Genomic DNA, 17,428 nt, shown 5'->3' on the forward strand with positions numbered 1-17,428 from the left:
TGGGAGTTCCCTAATTCCCATCACCCGCACACCCTTTGTGCTTGTGCTGTGGGGAGACCAATCTAAGTCTCTCCGAGTGTTCATTGACTCTGAGGCTGATGAAAATCTTATGGATGCCATGATAGCTTCAGAGCTTGGTATTCCCACTCAGCCTCTCTCTGTTCCCATGGATGCTAGGGCAGTGGACAACCGCTCTATAGGGGAAGTCACCCATAATACTGTGCCCGTTCAATTACGTGTTTCTGGTAACCACAGTAAGACCATACAGTTCCTCCTCATTGCATCTCCCCATGTTCCGGTTGTTTTGGGATTTTCCTGGCTCCAAAAGCACAATCCTGAGTTTCACTGGACCACAAGCTCCATCCTGGGTTGGATCCCTTTTTGCCATTCCCACTGCCTTCAAGCAGCACAGCCTTCCCCAAGTTATCTTCCTCAGGATGTTAGCAAGACTGTGGATATCTCTACTATTCCCACTGAATACCATGTAAGGCACGTGCTACTTCCCTTCCCCCGCACCGTCCTTATGATTGTGTCATGTTTCTTCTCCCAGGCACTACACCACCTCGGGGTCGGTTATATTCTCTGTCCGGACCAGAGACCAAAGCTATGGAGGAGTACATAGAGGAGTCTCTGACCACTGGGACCATCCATCCATCTGCAACTCCTGCCGGCGCAGGGTTTTTCTTTGTGCACTGACTACCGGGGACTTAAGAGATTACTGTTAAAAATTGTTACCCCCCTACCTCTCCTTTCCTCAGCGTTTGAACCTCTCCAGGAGGCCACCATGTTTTCCAAGTTGGACCGTCGGAATGCCTACCACCTGGTTCGGATACCCGAGGGGGATGAGTGGAAGACAGCCTTCAACACAGCCAGTGGACATTATGAGTACCAGGTCATGCCATTTGGACTCACCAATGCCACCGCTGTTTTCCAGGCTTTGGTCAACGATGTGCTCCGGGACATGCTAAACCGTTTTGTGTTCGTTTACCTTGACGTCCTGTTTCTTTTCTCGATCTGCCCAAGAACATGTACTTCATGTTAGACAGGTCCTTCAGCGCCTCCTGGAGAACCAATTGTTCGCAAAAGCCGAGAATTGAGCTCCACCACTCTACTATCACCTTTATGGGATAAGTCATTGCTGAGGGCAATTGTCAGATGGATCCTGGAAAGGTGAAAGCCATGGTGGATTGGCCTCAACCAATGTCCAGGGTGTAGTTGCAATGGTTTTTGGTTTTGCCAACTTCTACCCGCCGTTTCATTCGGGATTACAGAACCCTGGCGGCCCCCTCTCGGCACTCACCTCTCCCAAGGTACCGTTCAAATGGTCTCCAGCTGTCGACAAAGCCTTTGTGGACCTGAAGCATCGGTTCACAACAGCACCCATCCTCATTGTTACACACACCTCTTGGAGGAGGGAACGCAACACCCTGCTACACTCAACTCCCCGTGGAGTGAAAGAAGTATGGGATTGCAGGTGCGGGTAAGGATGACAGAGGCCGAAAATGTTACCGTTAACAGGGAATTTAATCCTTCACACGGTAATGTGGGGAAAAGGGGCTGGACGGAACCAAAGCAAAGAAGGTCAAAGAGTCCCCTCTCCTACCTTACCTGCCTACACACCACTTACCTAACCTTATTGCCACCTGGAACACTAACCAAAATACAGGGGGTGGTCCACCCAGGTCTTACCTAGTGTGCATAGACAGAGTACATACTACGGGTATATGTATGCCCGCAGGCCTCTTGCCTAAGCACTCCCAAGGTGCCTTCCCCTTCCCCTCTGGGAACAAAAGCAGAATAATACTAATGTAACGTGAACAATTTCAATAATCAGAACACAGTCCTTGTGACAAAAACATACCTCAGCAGGACCGGCTACAAAATACCATACAAAAACTGTCTGAGCAACAACCCACACAGGACATCAAAGAAGATCTCTCTCTGTGCAACAACCAACACAGGACATACCAATAAGCTCTCTCTCTGAGCAAAGGAACACTGGCTTTTATACAGCTGGAGAAGGAGTCTGTAATTGAAGACAGCTGTATCCCTTAACAAGAGGGTGGGATCAGACCTCCAATCTGCAATGGGGGACCAATCAGCTGCTTGGGGGAATCCAGGAAGCCATTTCCTGAAATACATACACATACATACAAACCCACAACAACACAGAAACTGGGGAACGTAACACTCATCCATCCGGATCCCTCGCGTCAGTTTGTGGTGGAAGTTGATGCTTCGGATGTTGGAGTGGGGGCCATCCTGTTCCAGCGATCTGCCCAGGACTAAAAGCTTCATCCCTGTGCCTTCCTGTCCCATCGTCTCACTCCTGCGGAGAGGAACTACGATGTAGGCAACCGAGAACTCCTGGTGGTTAAGATGGCGTTGGAAGAGTGGAGGCACTGGCTGGAAGGAGCAGAACAGCCATTCTTGGTCTGCACTGACCATAACAACTTGGAATATCTCCGTATAGCCAAGCACCTCAACTCCATGCAGGCCCGGTGGGCCCTCTTGTTTACCAGATTCAATTCACCATTTCCTACCGCCCAGGGTCAAAACATTTTAAACCTGATGCTCTCTCCTGTCTATACAGTTCTTCTGCGACACCCTCGACCTCTGAAACCATTCTCCCTACCTCATGACTTGCTGCCACTGTGGATTGGGGTATTGTGAACCTGGTTCGCGAGGTGCAACGCTCCCAGCCTGGATCTGAAGGGGGCCCGACTAAATGTCTGTTTTGTCCGGTCCCGGGTCCTGGAATGGGCTCATTCCTCCAGGCTGACCTGTCATCCAGGGTCCCGTCGTACACTCGCCTCCCTCCAACAACGTTTCTAGTGGTCCACAATGGTTCCTGACGTCTCTGCCTTCATCGCATTGTGCTCAGAACAAGACTCTACGGCAAGCTCCTTCTGGCCTCCTTCAGCCACTACCGGTCCCTCATCGTCCCTGGTCTCATATCTCTGGACTTTGTCACTGGGCTCCATCTGATGGCAACACTGTCATTCTGACGGTAGAAGGCCAGCATTCCGGAGTCGCCTCTTCACTGTTGACATTTAGACTGGTGTTTTGCGGATACTATTTAATGAATCTGCCAGTTGAGGACTTGTGAGGCATCTGTCTCAAACTAGATACACTAATGTACTTGTCCTCTTGCTCAGTTGTGCACCGGGGCCTCCCACTCTTTCTATTCTGGTTCGAGATAGTTTGCACTGTCCGTAACAAGTTTCAATACATTTTGGTAGCATTTCTATGTTGAAGATAGAAAAAGAATTTGGCGCATTTTTACCCATATTCCATCCAGTTTGCTTTATTTGTATAATATTACACTGGATCTTGAATAAGTTCCTCCATTTATTTTAGTTTTCCCTCCTGACTTATTCTGTGCCTGTATGGTACAGATTTTATTGCTATCTAACTGGACTGTTAGTCCTTCAATTTCCTTTGTTAATATAGACTCTTTTGATCTAAATTGCTTTTGTTTTATAGATGAGTACTGAATTGCATGGCCTCTAAAGGCACATTTAAAAGTGTCCCATACAATAAGGGGATCTGTTGTACCTATGTTATGTCGGGAAAAAGTCAGTTATAAATTCTTCTGTCCTAGTTATAAACAAGTTATCATCCAGTGGGCTTTGATTAAATTTCCAATATCCTCTCCCACGTGGAAATTCTGTAAGAGTAATATATATGCCAATTATGTAATGATCCGACCGCATTCTGTCCCCTATCAACACTTTAACTTTTGGTGCCAGAGAGAATGACATAAGAAGGTAATCAAGACGACTAGCTTGATTAAGCCTCCGAGACGTATATCTCACTAGGTCAGGGTATTTAAGCCTCCATATATCCACTAATTCCAATATATCCATGACATTCCTGATTTCCTTAAGTGCCTTAGGGTGATAGTTTGTAGTGTGATTTCCTTTACGGTCCATAGAGGTATTAACATTCCCCACCATAGTGTAGAGTTGATAAATTCTTATATATACTTTCAAAGAAGCTTGGATCATCATTATTTGGACCGTATAGGTTAATAAGCCATATATGTCTATTGTCCAATGACGTATTTAAAATAATCCATCTACCTTGATGATCTGTTTGGACAATTTAAACATTTATCATCACCCCCCAACCCCCCCCCCCCAGTCCTTTTTCCACTAAACTTAATCTAAAATTGTTGAATGAGTTTCCTGTAAACAATAGATATTATATTCCTTCTCTTTTAGCCAGGTAAATACTGATGTTTTTTCTTATTATCTGCTAAGCCATTACAATTATAACTGGCTACACTTATTTCACCACTTAGCATAATGAGACACAAGTTTCAATTATGTTTATCAAAATATATGTTTGTAAACGTACCATTAAAAAGTAACATGATGATTGAGTGTCTATAGCTGTACCATGATATTTGCATTGCTACTAAGTAAACCTCCAATTGGTCCCCACTATACCACCCGCTAAAAGCCCTCCTTATCCCGAGTTGGGTTGTCATCCCAATGCCCGGCAGACCACCCCGGATCCCATAGCCCCGGATAGACAGGGAAACATCATTTGAAAAGAGCACACAGTGCCACCCACAGAACAGAAGCAGATCAACCGCCAAATGCATTTCCATCGCCCTCACCTTGATTTGTATTACATACAGCCATTGAAAAATATATGTGTGTACTGTATATATATATATAATATATATATATATATATATATATATATATATATATATATGTGTGTATATTAAAAAAATCCTGTTTGTCTTATTTTCCATAATTAGCTATTAATATTTGTAGTAATGTGGACAATTTATGCAAAAGATTTTACCTCTCACCAGTCTTGCCATTACCAAAATTACATTATGGCAAGGAATTATTATATTAGCAAACAATTATTGTGAATCATTGTATATTGTCCCTAACATCTTTTACTCCCTTGCAACAATTGTGGCATACACACACACCCACACACTCATACACACTCAACCCTTTTCCCCCACACAACCATAGACTCAGATTCTCAACAGTTGCACCATCCCAGAGCCCAACTCAAGAAAAGTCTTGATTTACAAATGCATATACAGTTGCAGCTGTATGAGAAGGCCTGCAAAACCGAGCAAAAAAATGGGCAGAAATGGGGAGATTTGATTAACCATAGTCACCTCCTAGATTATGGAGGTCAGATATACAGTGGGGGGGAAAAGTATTTGATCCCCTGCTGATTTTGTACATTTGCCCACTGACAAAGAAAGGATCAGTCTATAATTTGAATAGTAGGTTTATTTGAACAGTGAGAGACAGAATAACAACAAAAAAATCCAGAAAAACGCATGTCAAAAATGTTATAAATTGATTTGCATTTTAATGAGGGAAATAAGTATATGACCCCCTCTCAATCAGAAAGATTTCTGGCTCCCAGGTGTCTTTTATATAGGTAACAAGCTGAGATTAGGAGCACACTCTTAAAGGGAGTGCTCCTAACCGCAGCTTGTTACCTGTAAAAAATACACCTGTCCACAGAAGCAATCAATCAATCAGATTCCAAACTCTCCACCATGGCCAAGACCAAAGAGCTCTCCAAGGATTTCAGGGACAAGATTGTAGACCTACACAAGGCTGGAATGGGCTACAAGACCATCGCCAAGCAGCTTGGTGAGAAGGGGACAACATTTTGTGCGATTATTCGCAAATGGAAGAAACACAAAAGAACTGTCAATCTCCCTCGGCCTGGGGCTCCATGCAAGATCTCATCTCTTGGAGTTGCAATGATCATGAGAACGGTGGGGAATAAGCCCAGAACTACACGGGAGGATCTTGTCAATGATCTCAAGGCAGCTGGGACCATAGTCACCAAGAAAACAATTGGTAGCACACTACGCCGTGAAGGACTGAAATCCTGCAGCGCCCGCAAGGTCCCCCTGCTCAAGAATACATACACAGGCCCGTCTGAAGTCTGCCAATGAATATCTGAATGACTCAGAGGACAACTGGTGAAAGTGTTGTGGTCAGATGAGACCAAAATGGAGCTCTTTGACATCAACTCAACTCGCCGTGTTTGGAAGAGGAGGAATGCTGCCTATGACCCCAAGAACACCATCTCCACCGTCAAACATGGAGGTGGAAACATTATGCTTTGGGGATGTTTTTCTGCTAAGGGGACAGGACAACTTCACCGCATCAAAGGGACGATGGACGGGGCCATGTACCGTCAAATTTTGGGTGAAAACCTCCTTCCCTCAGCCAGGGCATTGAAAATGGGTCGTGGATGGGTATTCCAGCATGACAATGACCCAAAACACACGGCCAAGGCAACAAAGGAGTGGCTAAAGAAGAAGCACATTAAGGTCCTGGAGTAGCCTAGCCAGTCTCCAGACCTTAATCCCATAGAAAATCTGTGGAGGGAGCTGAAGGTTTGAGTTGCCAAACGTCAGCCTCGAAACCTTAATGACTTGGAGAAGATCTGCAAAGAGGGGTGGGACAAAATCCCTCCTGAGATGTGTGCAAACCTGGTGGCCAACTACAAGAAACGTCTGACCTCTGTGATTGCCAACAAGGGTTTTGCCACCAAGTACTAAGTCATGTTTTGCAGAGGGGTCAAATACTTATTTCCCTCATTAAAATGCAAATTATTTTATAACATTTTTGACATGCGTTTTTCTGGATTTTTTTGTTGTTATTCTGTCTCTCACTGTTCAAATAAACCTACTATTAAAATTATAGACTGATCATTTATTTGTAAGTGGGCAAATGTACAAAATCAGCAGGGGATCAAATACTTTTTCCCCCCTACAGTACCCCTTCCCCTGAAACATCCACAACATTTACTTAAGTACTTTACACCATTGGCCGTTGGCCTATTTGACCATGCACACAAATGGTGGGTTTGGACATCGAAAGAACAATGCATATGCAGAAAATACTGGGGTGCCGGTGGAGCTTTGATGTTATTGGGCTATTTTTATTCCACTGATCCTGGGGCCCTTGTTAAGGTCAACTGCGTCATAGCCACCATTTGCCTTGATGACAGCTTTGCACACTCTTGGCATTCTCTCAACCAGCTTCACCTGGAATTATTTTCCAACAGTCTTGAAGGAGTTCCTACATATGCTGAGCACCTGTTGGCTGCTTTTCCTTCCCTCTGCAGTGCATCTCATCCCAAACCATCTCAATTGGGTTGAGGTCAGGTGATTGTGGAGGCCAGGTCATCTGATGCAGCACTCCATCACTCTCCTTCTTGGTCAAATAGTCCTTACACAGCCTGGAGGTGTGTTGGATCATTATCCTGTTGAAAAACAAATGATTGTACCACTAGGCACAAACCAGATGGGATGACGAATCACTGCAGAATGCTGTGGTAGCCATGCTGGTTAAGTGTGCCTTGAATTCTAAATAAATCACAGACAGTGTCACCAGCAAAGCACCTCCACAACATCACACCTCCTTTTCCATGCTTCGCGGTGGGAACCACACATGCAGAGATCATCCATTCACCTACTCTGCGTTTCACAAAGACACAGCGGTTGGAACCCAAAATCTCAAATTTGGACTCATCAGACCAAAGGACAGATTTCCACTGGTCTAAATCAAATCAAATCAAATCAAGTTTATTTGTCACTTGCACCGAATACAACAGGTGTAGACCTTACAGTGAAATGCTTACTTACAGGCTCTAACCAATAGTGCGAAAAAAAAAGGTATGTGTGTGTGTGTGTATGTGTGTGTGTGTGTGTGTGTGTGTGTGTGTGTGTGTGTGTGTGTGTGTGTGTGTGTGTGTGTGTGTGTGTGTGTGTGTAGGTAAGTAAGTAAAGAAATAAAACAACAGTAAAAAGACATTTGAAAATAACAGCAGCAAGGCTATATACAGAGACCGGTTAGTCATACTTATTGAGGTAGTATGTACATGTAGGTATGGTTAAAGTGACTATGCATATATGATGAACAGAGAGTAGCAGTAGTGTAAAAAGAGGGGTTGGCGGGTGGTGGGACACAATGCAGATAGCCCGGTTAGCCAATGTGCGGGAGCTCTGGTTGGTCGGGCCAATTGAGGTAGTATGGACATGAATGTATAGTTAAAGTGACTATGCATATATAATAAACAGAGAGTAGCAGCAGCGTAAAAGAGGGGTTGGTGGGGCACACAATGCAAATTGTCCGGGTAACCATTTGCTTAGCTGTTCAGGAGTCTTATGGCTTGGGGGTAAAAACTGTTGAGTAGCCTTTTTGTCCTAGACTTGGCACTCCGGTACCGCTCGTCATGCGTTAGTAGAGAGAACAGTCTATGACTGGGGTGGCTGGGGTCTTTGACAATTTTTAGTGCCTTCCTCTGACACCGCCTGGTGTAGAGGTCCTAGATGGCAGGCAGCTTTGCCCCAGTGACGTACTGGGCCGTACATCTGAAGTGCCTTGCGGTTGGAGGCCAAGCAATTGCCGTACCAGGCAGCGATGTAACCAGTCAGGATGCTCTCGATGTTGCAGCTGTTGAACCTTTTGAGGATCTCTCCTGAGGGGGAATAGGCTTTGTCATGCCCTCTTCACGACTATCTTGGTGTGTTTGGACCATTCTAGTTTGTTGTTGATGTGGACACCAAGGAACTTGAAGCTATCAACCTGCTCCACTACAGCCCTGTCGATGAGAATGGGGGCTTGCTCGGTGCTCCTTTTCCTGTAGTCCACAATCACCTCCTTAGTCTTGGTTACATTACATTTACATTTTAGTCATTTAGCAGACACTCTTATCCAGAGCGACTTACAGTAGTGAATGCATACATTTCATTTCATACATTTTTTTTCTGTGCTGGCCCCCCCGTGGGAATCGAACCCACAACCCTGGCGTTGCAAACACCATGCCCTACCAACTGAGCTACAGGGAAGGCCGGTTATATTGAGGGATAGGTTGTTATTCTGGCACCACCCGGCCAGGTCTCTGATCTCCTCCCTATAGGCTGTCTCGTCGTTGTCGGTGATCAGGCCTACCACTGTTGTGTCGTCTGCAGTCGTCCAGAACAGCTGATGCTCTCATGCATGCCTCAGTGTTGCTTGCCTCGAAGCGAGCATAGAAGTGATTTAGCTCGTCTGGTAGGCTCGTGTCACTGGTAGGCTCGTGTCACAAAGAACTCACTAGGCAAGTAGTGTGGCCTGCAATTTATCACAATATAGTCTACTTCAGGCGAGCAAAATCTAGAGACTTCCTTAGATTTTGTTCCCCACCTGTTGTTTACAAATATGCACAGACCGCCCCCCCCTCTTACCGGAGTGTGCTGTTCTATCCTGCCGGTGCAGCGTATATCCCGCTAGCTGAATATCCATGTCGTCATTCAGCCATGTCGTTTCTCTTTGATTATTTGAGCTGTTCTTGCCATAATATGGACTTTGTATTTTACCAAATAGGGCTGTCTTCTGTATACCACCACTAACTTGTCACAAAACAACTGATTGGCTCAAACGCATTAAGAAGGAATGAAATTCCACAAATTAACTTTTAACAAGGCACACCTGTTAATTGAAATAAATTCCAGGTGACTACCTCATGGTTGAGAGAATGCCAAGAGTGTGCAAAGCTATCAACAAGGCAAAGGGTGGCTCATTTGAAGAATCTCAAATACAGAATATATTTTGATTTGTGTAACACATTTTTGGTTACTTAAAAAAAATATATAATAATAATATTTAACTAGGCAAGTCAGTTAAGAACAAAATCTTATTTTCAATGACGGCCTATGAACAGTGGGTTAACTGCAGTACATCATTCCATGTGTGTTATTTCAATGTAGAAAATAGTACAAATAAAGAAAAATCCTGGAATGAGTAGGTATGTCCAAACTTTTGACTGGAACTACAATATAAATATTTATTTTGATTTATATAATATTCCTCTATTGAACATAAATATATATTTATTAAATATAATTTACCTTTATCAGAAAATGTTGAGACATCCATGCTTTTCTTAATCGGAAAATACTAAACACCATGACTTTTTACAGAAGGGGGGTCCTTAGAGGAGCCAATGATGTGCTTTGGTGAAGTCACATCACATGCAACTCCTCTGTGTGGCTCCCTTTCTCTCACATGCAGTATAGCTAGCTAAGAGCTAGCTACTTAAATGCTCAGAAAGTCATTAAATAATCTGTACATTTCTCCTTCAATAAAAAATGGAATCTCAATCTCTGGTAAATTAAGAGTTTTATTCAGCATTAAATCAAATGTTCATGGAATTAGTTTTTAGTAAATTGCTCAACTGTGAAACTACAATTCAAGTGGGAGGGACCTGAAAGTCATAGGCAAGAGACAATGAAGGCATAATTGTCTGTAATTTTCAAGTCCTTTTGGCATGACTACTAATATGATTCATTTAAATGTATTTTTGTAAAATGGCCAGAATGAATTCTTCTTTCAAGAAAACATAATTTCAGATACTGTTAAGTACTCAAAACAATATAATTTTAATTCAAACACCTCATTTCTAGTAGAAAACACGCGTTTTTATGATTTTAGTAATTGCCGTTGTATAGTCCTTCTTCTCTCTCCTGTCTGACCCCTCTATCATCTGTCATGCACTTTAAGCATTCCCAAAATAACTTTATAATGCCATTGGAGTGACAATAACGCATTTGAACACCATTTCACACTGCCCTCTGTGAATGTGTAGACATTTATGGCCCATATTTCCCTTCCCACAAACACTTTGTGTGCCCATCCACTGTGAAGACAAAACAACATAAGAGCAAAATAATGTACTTGTTGAGTGCAACCATAACTAGCACTACAGCAATTGAATGCTTGTAGAACTAGAAAACCTAAATCAACACATTATTGGTTGAATACTGACTGTTCACCTTTTTATGTTGCAGTCTGCACTATGAAAAGTTATCTGATTTTATATATTTGAAGGATAGAGAGAGAAGGAGAAAGAGAGGGGAGTTAGAGATTGAGTGAATGAGAGAAAGAAAGGTGGGAGGACTGGCTGTACTTCATTTTGTTGTTCACTGAACAATTTTCTGAATCCGCTGAGGGACTGTCACAAGACTTGACAGATTGCATGACTGTTCAGATCATTGCATCCAAGAGACTGGCAGATCTAGACAACTTGTGGATCATTTGTCATTGTGCTGTCTTACGAAGATCATATTTTATGGTAATGTAGCAATCATAGTGCATATTCCATGCTGTTAGACACAGGTAATACATGTTGTAAGTGAACTTGAATGCAGACGTACAGTAGATGTGCCTGCAAATGCATATGATTAAAGTGCTTTTTGTTGTTATTTTTAGGTGATCCTGACCTTGACGAAGCAGTATGACTTTAACTTGGGTGCTTTCACTGAGAGTTCTCTGTGGAGGTAAGACTTCATGAACATGTTGTAATTCATATGTGCTGAACCTACTGTAGGGCTATGTTCTAAAACAATTAGGGTTGCAAAGTTACTGGTAATGTACCAAAGTTACCGGAATCTTCTGTAATTTTGGTAATTAACATGTAATCTAGGGTAAAATTTGTAATTTATGCTTGAATAACTTTAAAAAATGTATTCACATATAATATTACAATTTTTTATATCTGTGTCCATATTGTCCATACTTTTTTAGTGGATAGACCATATGGTTCAAGATAAAGTAGTGTAATTAATAAAAAATGCATGTAATCATCAATGACATTATTTTCAATTAACTGCATCTCTTCCAACTATTTACTTTTTTCAGACCTGCCACCATTTTGGAGCCGAAACATTTACAAAAAAGACATACTGACATAGTAAAATAAATGAAAGTGTGTAAAAAAATAAATAAAGGATATTGTTTGCTGAAACCCTCATAATAAACACCAATGTTATTCACTAAGTTGATGGTTTATATTTAGGATAGTGTTTTACAGCTTTATCGTTCTATTTTTAAAATAATTTCATTTCAATTTATTATTTTATATATTTTACATGTGATAAGGCCACAAACCTATTGGAATAACCCTGGATTGTAAACTGTCATGGTCAAAACATATTCATGCTATGGTAGCTAAGATGGGTCTGTCTGTAATAAAGTGTTGCCCTGCTTTCTTGATATTGCTATCAACAAAACAAGTCCTACAGGCCCTAGTTTTGTTGCACCTGGACTACTGCCCAGTCATATGGTCAAGTGACACAAAGAGGAACATAGGCACATTATATTTGGCCCATAACAGAGCAGCACAGCTAGCCCTTAAATGTACACAGAGAGCTAACATCAATGACATGCATGCCAATCTCTCCTGCCTCAAAGTAGAGGAGAGATTGACTGCATCACTACTTGTCTTTGAGAGAGGTATTGACATGTTGAAAGTACCAAGCTGTCTGTTCAAACAACTAGCACACAGCTGGGTACCCGACCTTCCAGAATTCCCGGAGACAGTGGAACAATGGTTCTCCTGTGAGGCCCCGGGTTGCCTGGGAGTCCTACCAGAGAGTAGGAAACGAAGACACTGTTGGAGAGGGAGACAGGGGGAGGGGGGGGGGCTTAGTGAGATTGAGACACTGGGCGACCCGTCCTCCATTACTGAACATACTACTCGCCAATGTTTAATCTTTGGGAAATAAACTTGACGAACTCAGAGCGAGGATCTCCTTCCAGAGGGACATCAGATTCTTCAACATACTCTGTTTTTCAAAGAGCTGTCTTTCCTCCAACATCCAAATTAATTATATACAACCAGCTGGTTTTACAGTTCATCGAGCGGATAGGAAGAGGGCTCTCTGGCAAGAACAAAGGCGGGGGGCTCTGCTTTATGATCAATAACAAGTGGTGCGACGGGGGAAACATGCAGGAACCTGAGAGCTTCTGCTCTCCCGACATGGAATACTTGGTCATCAAATGTCGCCCTTTTTACCTTCCAAGAGAGCTCTCAGTATTATCGCCATGGCTGTGTACATCCCGCCACAAGCCTACAACAAAAATGCTCTTAAAGATCTTCTTTGGACCCTGAACAAACTGGAGACCGCGTACACGGAGGCAGTGTTCATTATTGTGGGGGACTTTAACAAAAGTAATTTAAGAACCGTGCTGTTACTGTCCAACTCGCAGAGATTCTATGCTGGTCCACTGCTGCATGCCTTTTTGACATGGGTATAATCTCCCATCCTCCTTTCAGCAAATCTGACCATGACTCCATTTTGCTTCTGCCTGCCTACAAACAAAGACTCAAGAGGGAATTTCCAGTGTTCAGGTCTGTACAATGCTGGTCTGACCAATCAGAATCCATGCTCCAAGACACACCATTGGGTGCACACTGCCTGCCCTCCAGGACACCTACACCATCAGGTGCTGCAGGAAAGCCAAGAAGATCATCAGGGACCTCCCAAGTCATGGCCAGTTCTCCCGGCTTCCATCACTCAGACGTGGGTGGTACAGGAGCATCATGCCTAAAACTAACAGACTAGCCAATAGCTTCTACCCCCAGACCATCAAGCTGCTGAATAGTCACCACTAGTCAGCTACCTGCTTTCACTGACCCCTCCTGACAGATTATGTAAATAAAGTATTTATGTTTTTATTTTTATTACATTTGCAAACATTTCTAAAAACCTGATTTTGCTTTTTCATTATGGGGTACTGTGTGTAGATTGATGAAGAAAACATTTAATTGAATACATTTTAGAATAAGGCTGTAACGTAACAAAATGTGGAGAAAGTAAAGCGGTCTGAATACTTTCCAAATGCACTGTACAAGTTTTGGAGAGGTGCGGAGGGCAGGGGGCTGCCACCCTGGGCGCCAGTGAAGCAGTGGTAATAAAATAGCTGGATAAACTGTGATCGCCAGTCCAGGTGAAAAAAGTAACTCTTCCTATTCTTTCAATGCATTTTTCCGCAAAAGGTGGATAAACTATTGGGGGGAAAAGTGGGTGAACTGTGTTTTGTGTTTACCCTCCACTACACCACTGTTGGACGCCCGGGAGCTGTTGTGGGGGGTTAAGTGCCTTCTTCAAGGGCACAACGGCATCAAGGATTAGATACCAGCAACCCTCCGGCTGCTAGCTCACTTCCCCTCAGATTTTTCCCATTGGATCCGGGATTCAAATCGACTCTCTAACCACCTGCTTTATCTTAACTACCTTGCTATTGGTCAATGTTGATTTTCCTCATCCAGGAAATTCCCTGATGTTGGTTTTGATTGAATAATGCCCCTAACCATTTGTTGCAGAGCCAATACACACAGTACATGCAATAACTGCAGGCCTACCAATCCATTCACCCTATATCGTATGTTGAGTTACTGTATGCTGTCACATTATAAATAAGAATGGAATTCATTAAGGATTATATGGAGGCTGATACGGTCTCTTGTATTTTTTCCTCTCACCTTTTCCTAAGCCCACAGGAAACTCATTTCATTTTGAAAATACACCTGACAAAAAGACCATCAGTTCACCAAGCAGAGAAACTCAAATTAATTTCTGTTTCACTAGAGGCACCGCTAAGATTTACACCCGACTTGACACGTTTTGAAGGCCCATATTGTGTACAGGTCTTCCATCATCAAGGTGTCTGGTTAACAATAGCACCGCCAGTAAATTAGACTGTACCTCAGGGGATGCGGCAAGGCTCTTAGTATGATATTAAAAAAGGAAAGCATTTGAATGTTATGAAAAGAAACAGAGTAAATGATACCTGTAATAATATGATAAAGGATTTATGGATATAGCCCGGGGCACTCTGGATGGCAATGGGAAGATCAATTGGTGCCTCACGAAAGGTATCTTAACAAGCATCTCCTGCAGTACATGTTTTAAAGTAATGACTGCTTCCCTTAGTGAAGGAACTTCCCACTGTAATAACGTCATTTACGATGTCGTCTTTCCAGCTACAGTTGAGGATATTTGTCAGCCGCAATGAGGAGCTCTAAGACACAAATACAAAAGAGTTGAGGAGGAAACCTTTGCAAATGATCTCAACAGCCAATGGAATGATCCAGCTTAATGCAAAAGCAGCGATAGCAGACCCTGGGTTTCTATCCAATTATGCAATGAAATTACATTTGGAGGCGCTCAGGTAGAACTGAGAGAGACGAGTGGGTTGTGTGTTTGGTGAGTGGTAATAGAACTATGTAGAATATAGAGGGAGGGAGACATATTTACCCTTGTTATGGAACAACACTGGGAGTTGTAGATAAGGGACAGAGAACGTTCAGAGAAGCAAATGTCTTTTAATGTCTTTCATTTGTTTGTTTCTGGGGGGCAATTCAGCATAGCCTACTGTGTGGACATAGAAGCTTAAATATGTTATCTCATAAAGCGCTTCAGGGATTTAGGTCAATCGTACACTCATTCAATTAAATAAATTACCAGACAAAATACACTTCATTCACCAAGTTGAAGCACAACAGAGTTTAACGGAATTCTGAAAGGTACTTCATTATATGAAAGAATGTAATGTAATCAAATGTAAAGAGACTGTCCTTACATCTTTTTTTGGCACAAAAGGCGCAATTTAGAAATTTGGTTATGCATCAGCAGTTGTTCTCTTGTTATTTCAGTCACTAGCTCGTCACATCCAATTGGCGACAGATTTTCATGCGAATATTATAAAATGTGCATGAAGAAAATATGCAAATTTTCCCACCAGAGGTGTGTTTCCACCAATCTGACTTGTTGCAGATAAAAATGACTGCGTGATGACTAATGCACACAAAATGTCTTTTTTTTGTGTACGTTTTCATGTACCGAACACAAATGTAAAGTTCAATGTGTTTCCATCGCATTTTCAACATTTACCAATAGCTTTGTCACAAAAACTGTTGCGTTAAATAGCAAATGTGCCTACTTTGGTCTTGGCATGTGCACTCAACAGCTCGCAGATATAGTAAAGGTAGGCTGTGTGGCTAGGCTACTCTACATTATGAGATTATTATGGATAATAATATATATGGAATATATATTTTTTGTCAGCAGCAGTCACGCATCGATAATCATGTCACCAGAATAAGACCTTCAATATGTATTGGAAAGGAGCATCAAGATCACTGTGCACTTTCACCACCCTGTGAAGTTCATCATAATAAAAATGTTCTTCAGCCTAATAAACCACATTGTTTCCCAAGTCGTTGTGGGAGGACCACACACCATATCCTCGCATAACTCCAAGTTTACTTCGATATGATGGTTATTATCAATATTTGCACATAAAGGCGTATTGTCCCATCACTGCAACTCCCATATGGACCTTCCTCTAACCCGGACGACGCTTGGCCAATTGTACGCCGCCTCATGGGTCCCCCGGTCGCTGCCGGCTGCAACAAGCCTGGGATCAAACCAGGATCTGTAGTGACCGCTGCGCCACTCCTGAGGCCTATCTGTCGGCTTTTATAAAATTGTACCGAAACTTCCCGTTTTCGTCACAGCTGTTGTGATTTATTTTCATATGCTATTACTTTATTCACATAAAACTGTGGACAGAAACCATGGCAAAATGAGTAGAATTGCATGAAATTTGTTATAAATTGCAAAATTTTATTTTGTTATAAATTGCAAAATCTTCTCTCCTCCCCATGGCAAAATGTGAAAAATTGCAGGAAATCAAATCCAAAATGTTTTTCTCTCTGCTGTCAAGAAGATGGCCGCTAAAATGGCTGCATGTGTGGGTATGCTGACCTTTTTTGTGGCCCCCATCAAAGTTGCCCATCCCTGATTTAGACAGCAGTGTAACAGAGGGGGAGACAGGTAAGTTGGAGAGAGAGTCAGAAGGGAAAATGCAGGGATTGAACTCTGGTGTCCGATGGGGGAAGTACAGTGCATTCGGAAAGTATTCAGATCCCTTGACTTTTTCCACATTTTGTTACATTACAGCCTTATTCTAAAATAGATTACATTTAAAAAACATCCTCATAAATATACACACAATACCCCATAATGACAAAGAAAAAATAGGTTTGTAGAAATATTTGCAAATGTATAAAAACAAAAACAGAAATACCTTATTTACATAAGTATTCAGACCCTTTGCTATGAGACTTGAAATTGAGCTCAGGTGCATCCTGTTTACATTGATCATCCTTGAGATGTTTCTACAACTTGATTAGAGTCCACCTGTGGTAAATTCAATTGATTGGACATGATTCAGAATGGCACACACCTGTCTATATAAGGCCCTTCAGTTGACAGTGCATGTCAGAGCAAAAACCAAGCCATGAGTTTGAAGGAATTGTACGTAGATCTCCGAGACAGGATTGTGTCGAGGCACAGATCTGGGGAAGGGTACTAAAAACATTTGCAACATTGAAGGTCCCCTAGAAAACAATGGCCTTCATCATTCTTAAATGGAAGAAGTTTGGAACCACCAAGGCTCTTCCTAGAGCTGGCCACCCGGCCAAACTGAGCATTTGGGGGAGAAGGGCCTTGGTCAGAGAGGTGACTAAGAACCCAATGGTCACTCTGACAGAGCTCCAGAGTTCTTCTGTGGAGATGGTAGAACCT

At 42.5% G+C, this 17,428-nt stretch overlaps 1 protein-coding gene across 1 annotated transcript in view; it reads left to right on the top strand.

The window, feature by feature from the left end:
- LOC106577020 (VPS10 domain-containing receptor SorCS3) overlaps positions 1–17,428 on the top strand; it is a 61,797-nt gene that overhangs the window by 19,073 nt on the left and 25,296 nt on the right. Inside the window, exon 2 of the mRNA XM_014154664.3 lies at positions 11,265–11,332. Within this exon, the coding sequence (XP_014010139.3) occupies positions 11,265–11,332 (68 nt within the window). The remainder of the gene's footprint in view (positions 1–11,264; positions 11,333–17,428) is intronic.

This window comes from Salmo salar, chromosome 18 (assembly GCF_965601325.2).
Source record: "Salmo salar chromosome 18, fSalSal1, whole genome shotgun sequence".
In the NCBI taxonomy this organism is placed as follows: Eukaryota; Metazoa; Chordata; class Actinopteri; order Salmoniformes; family Salmonidae; genus Salmo; species Salmo salar.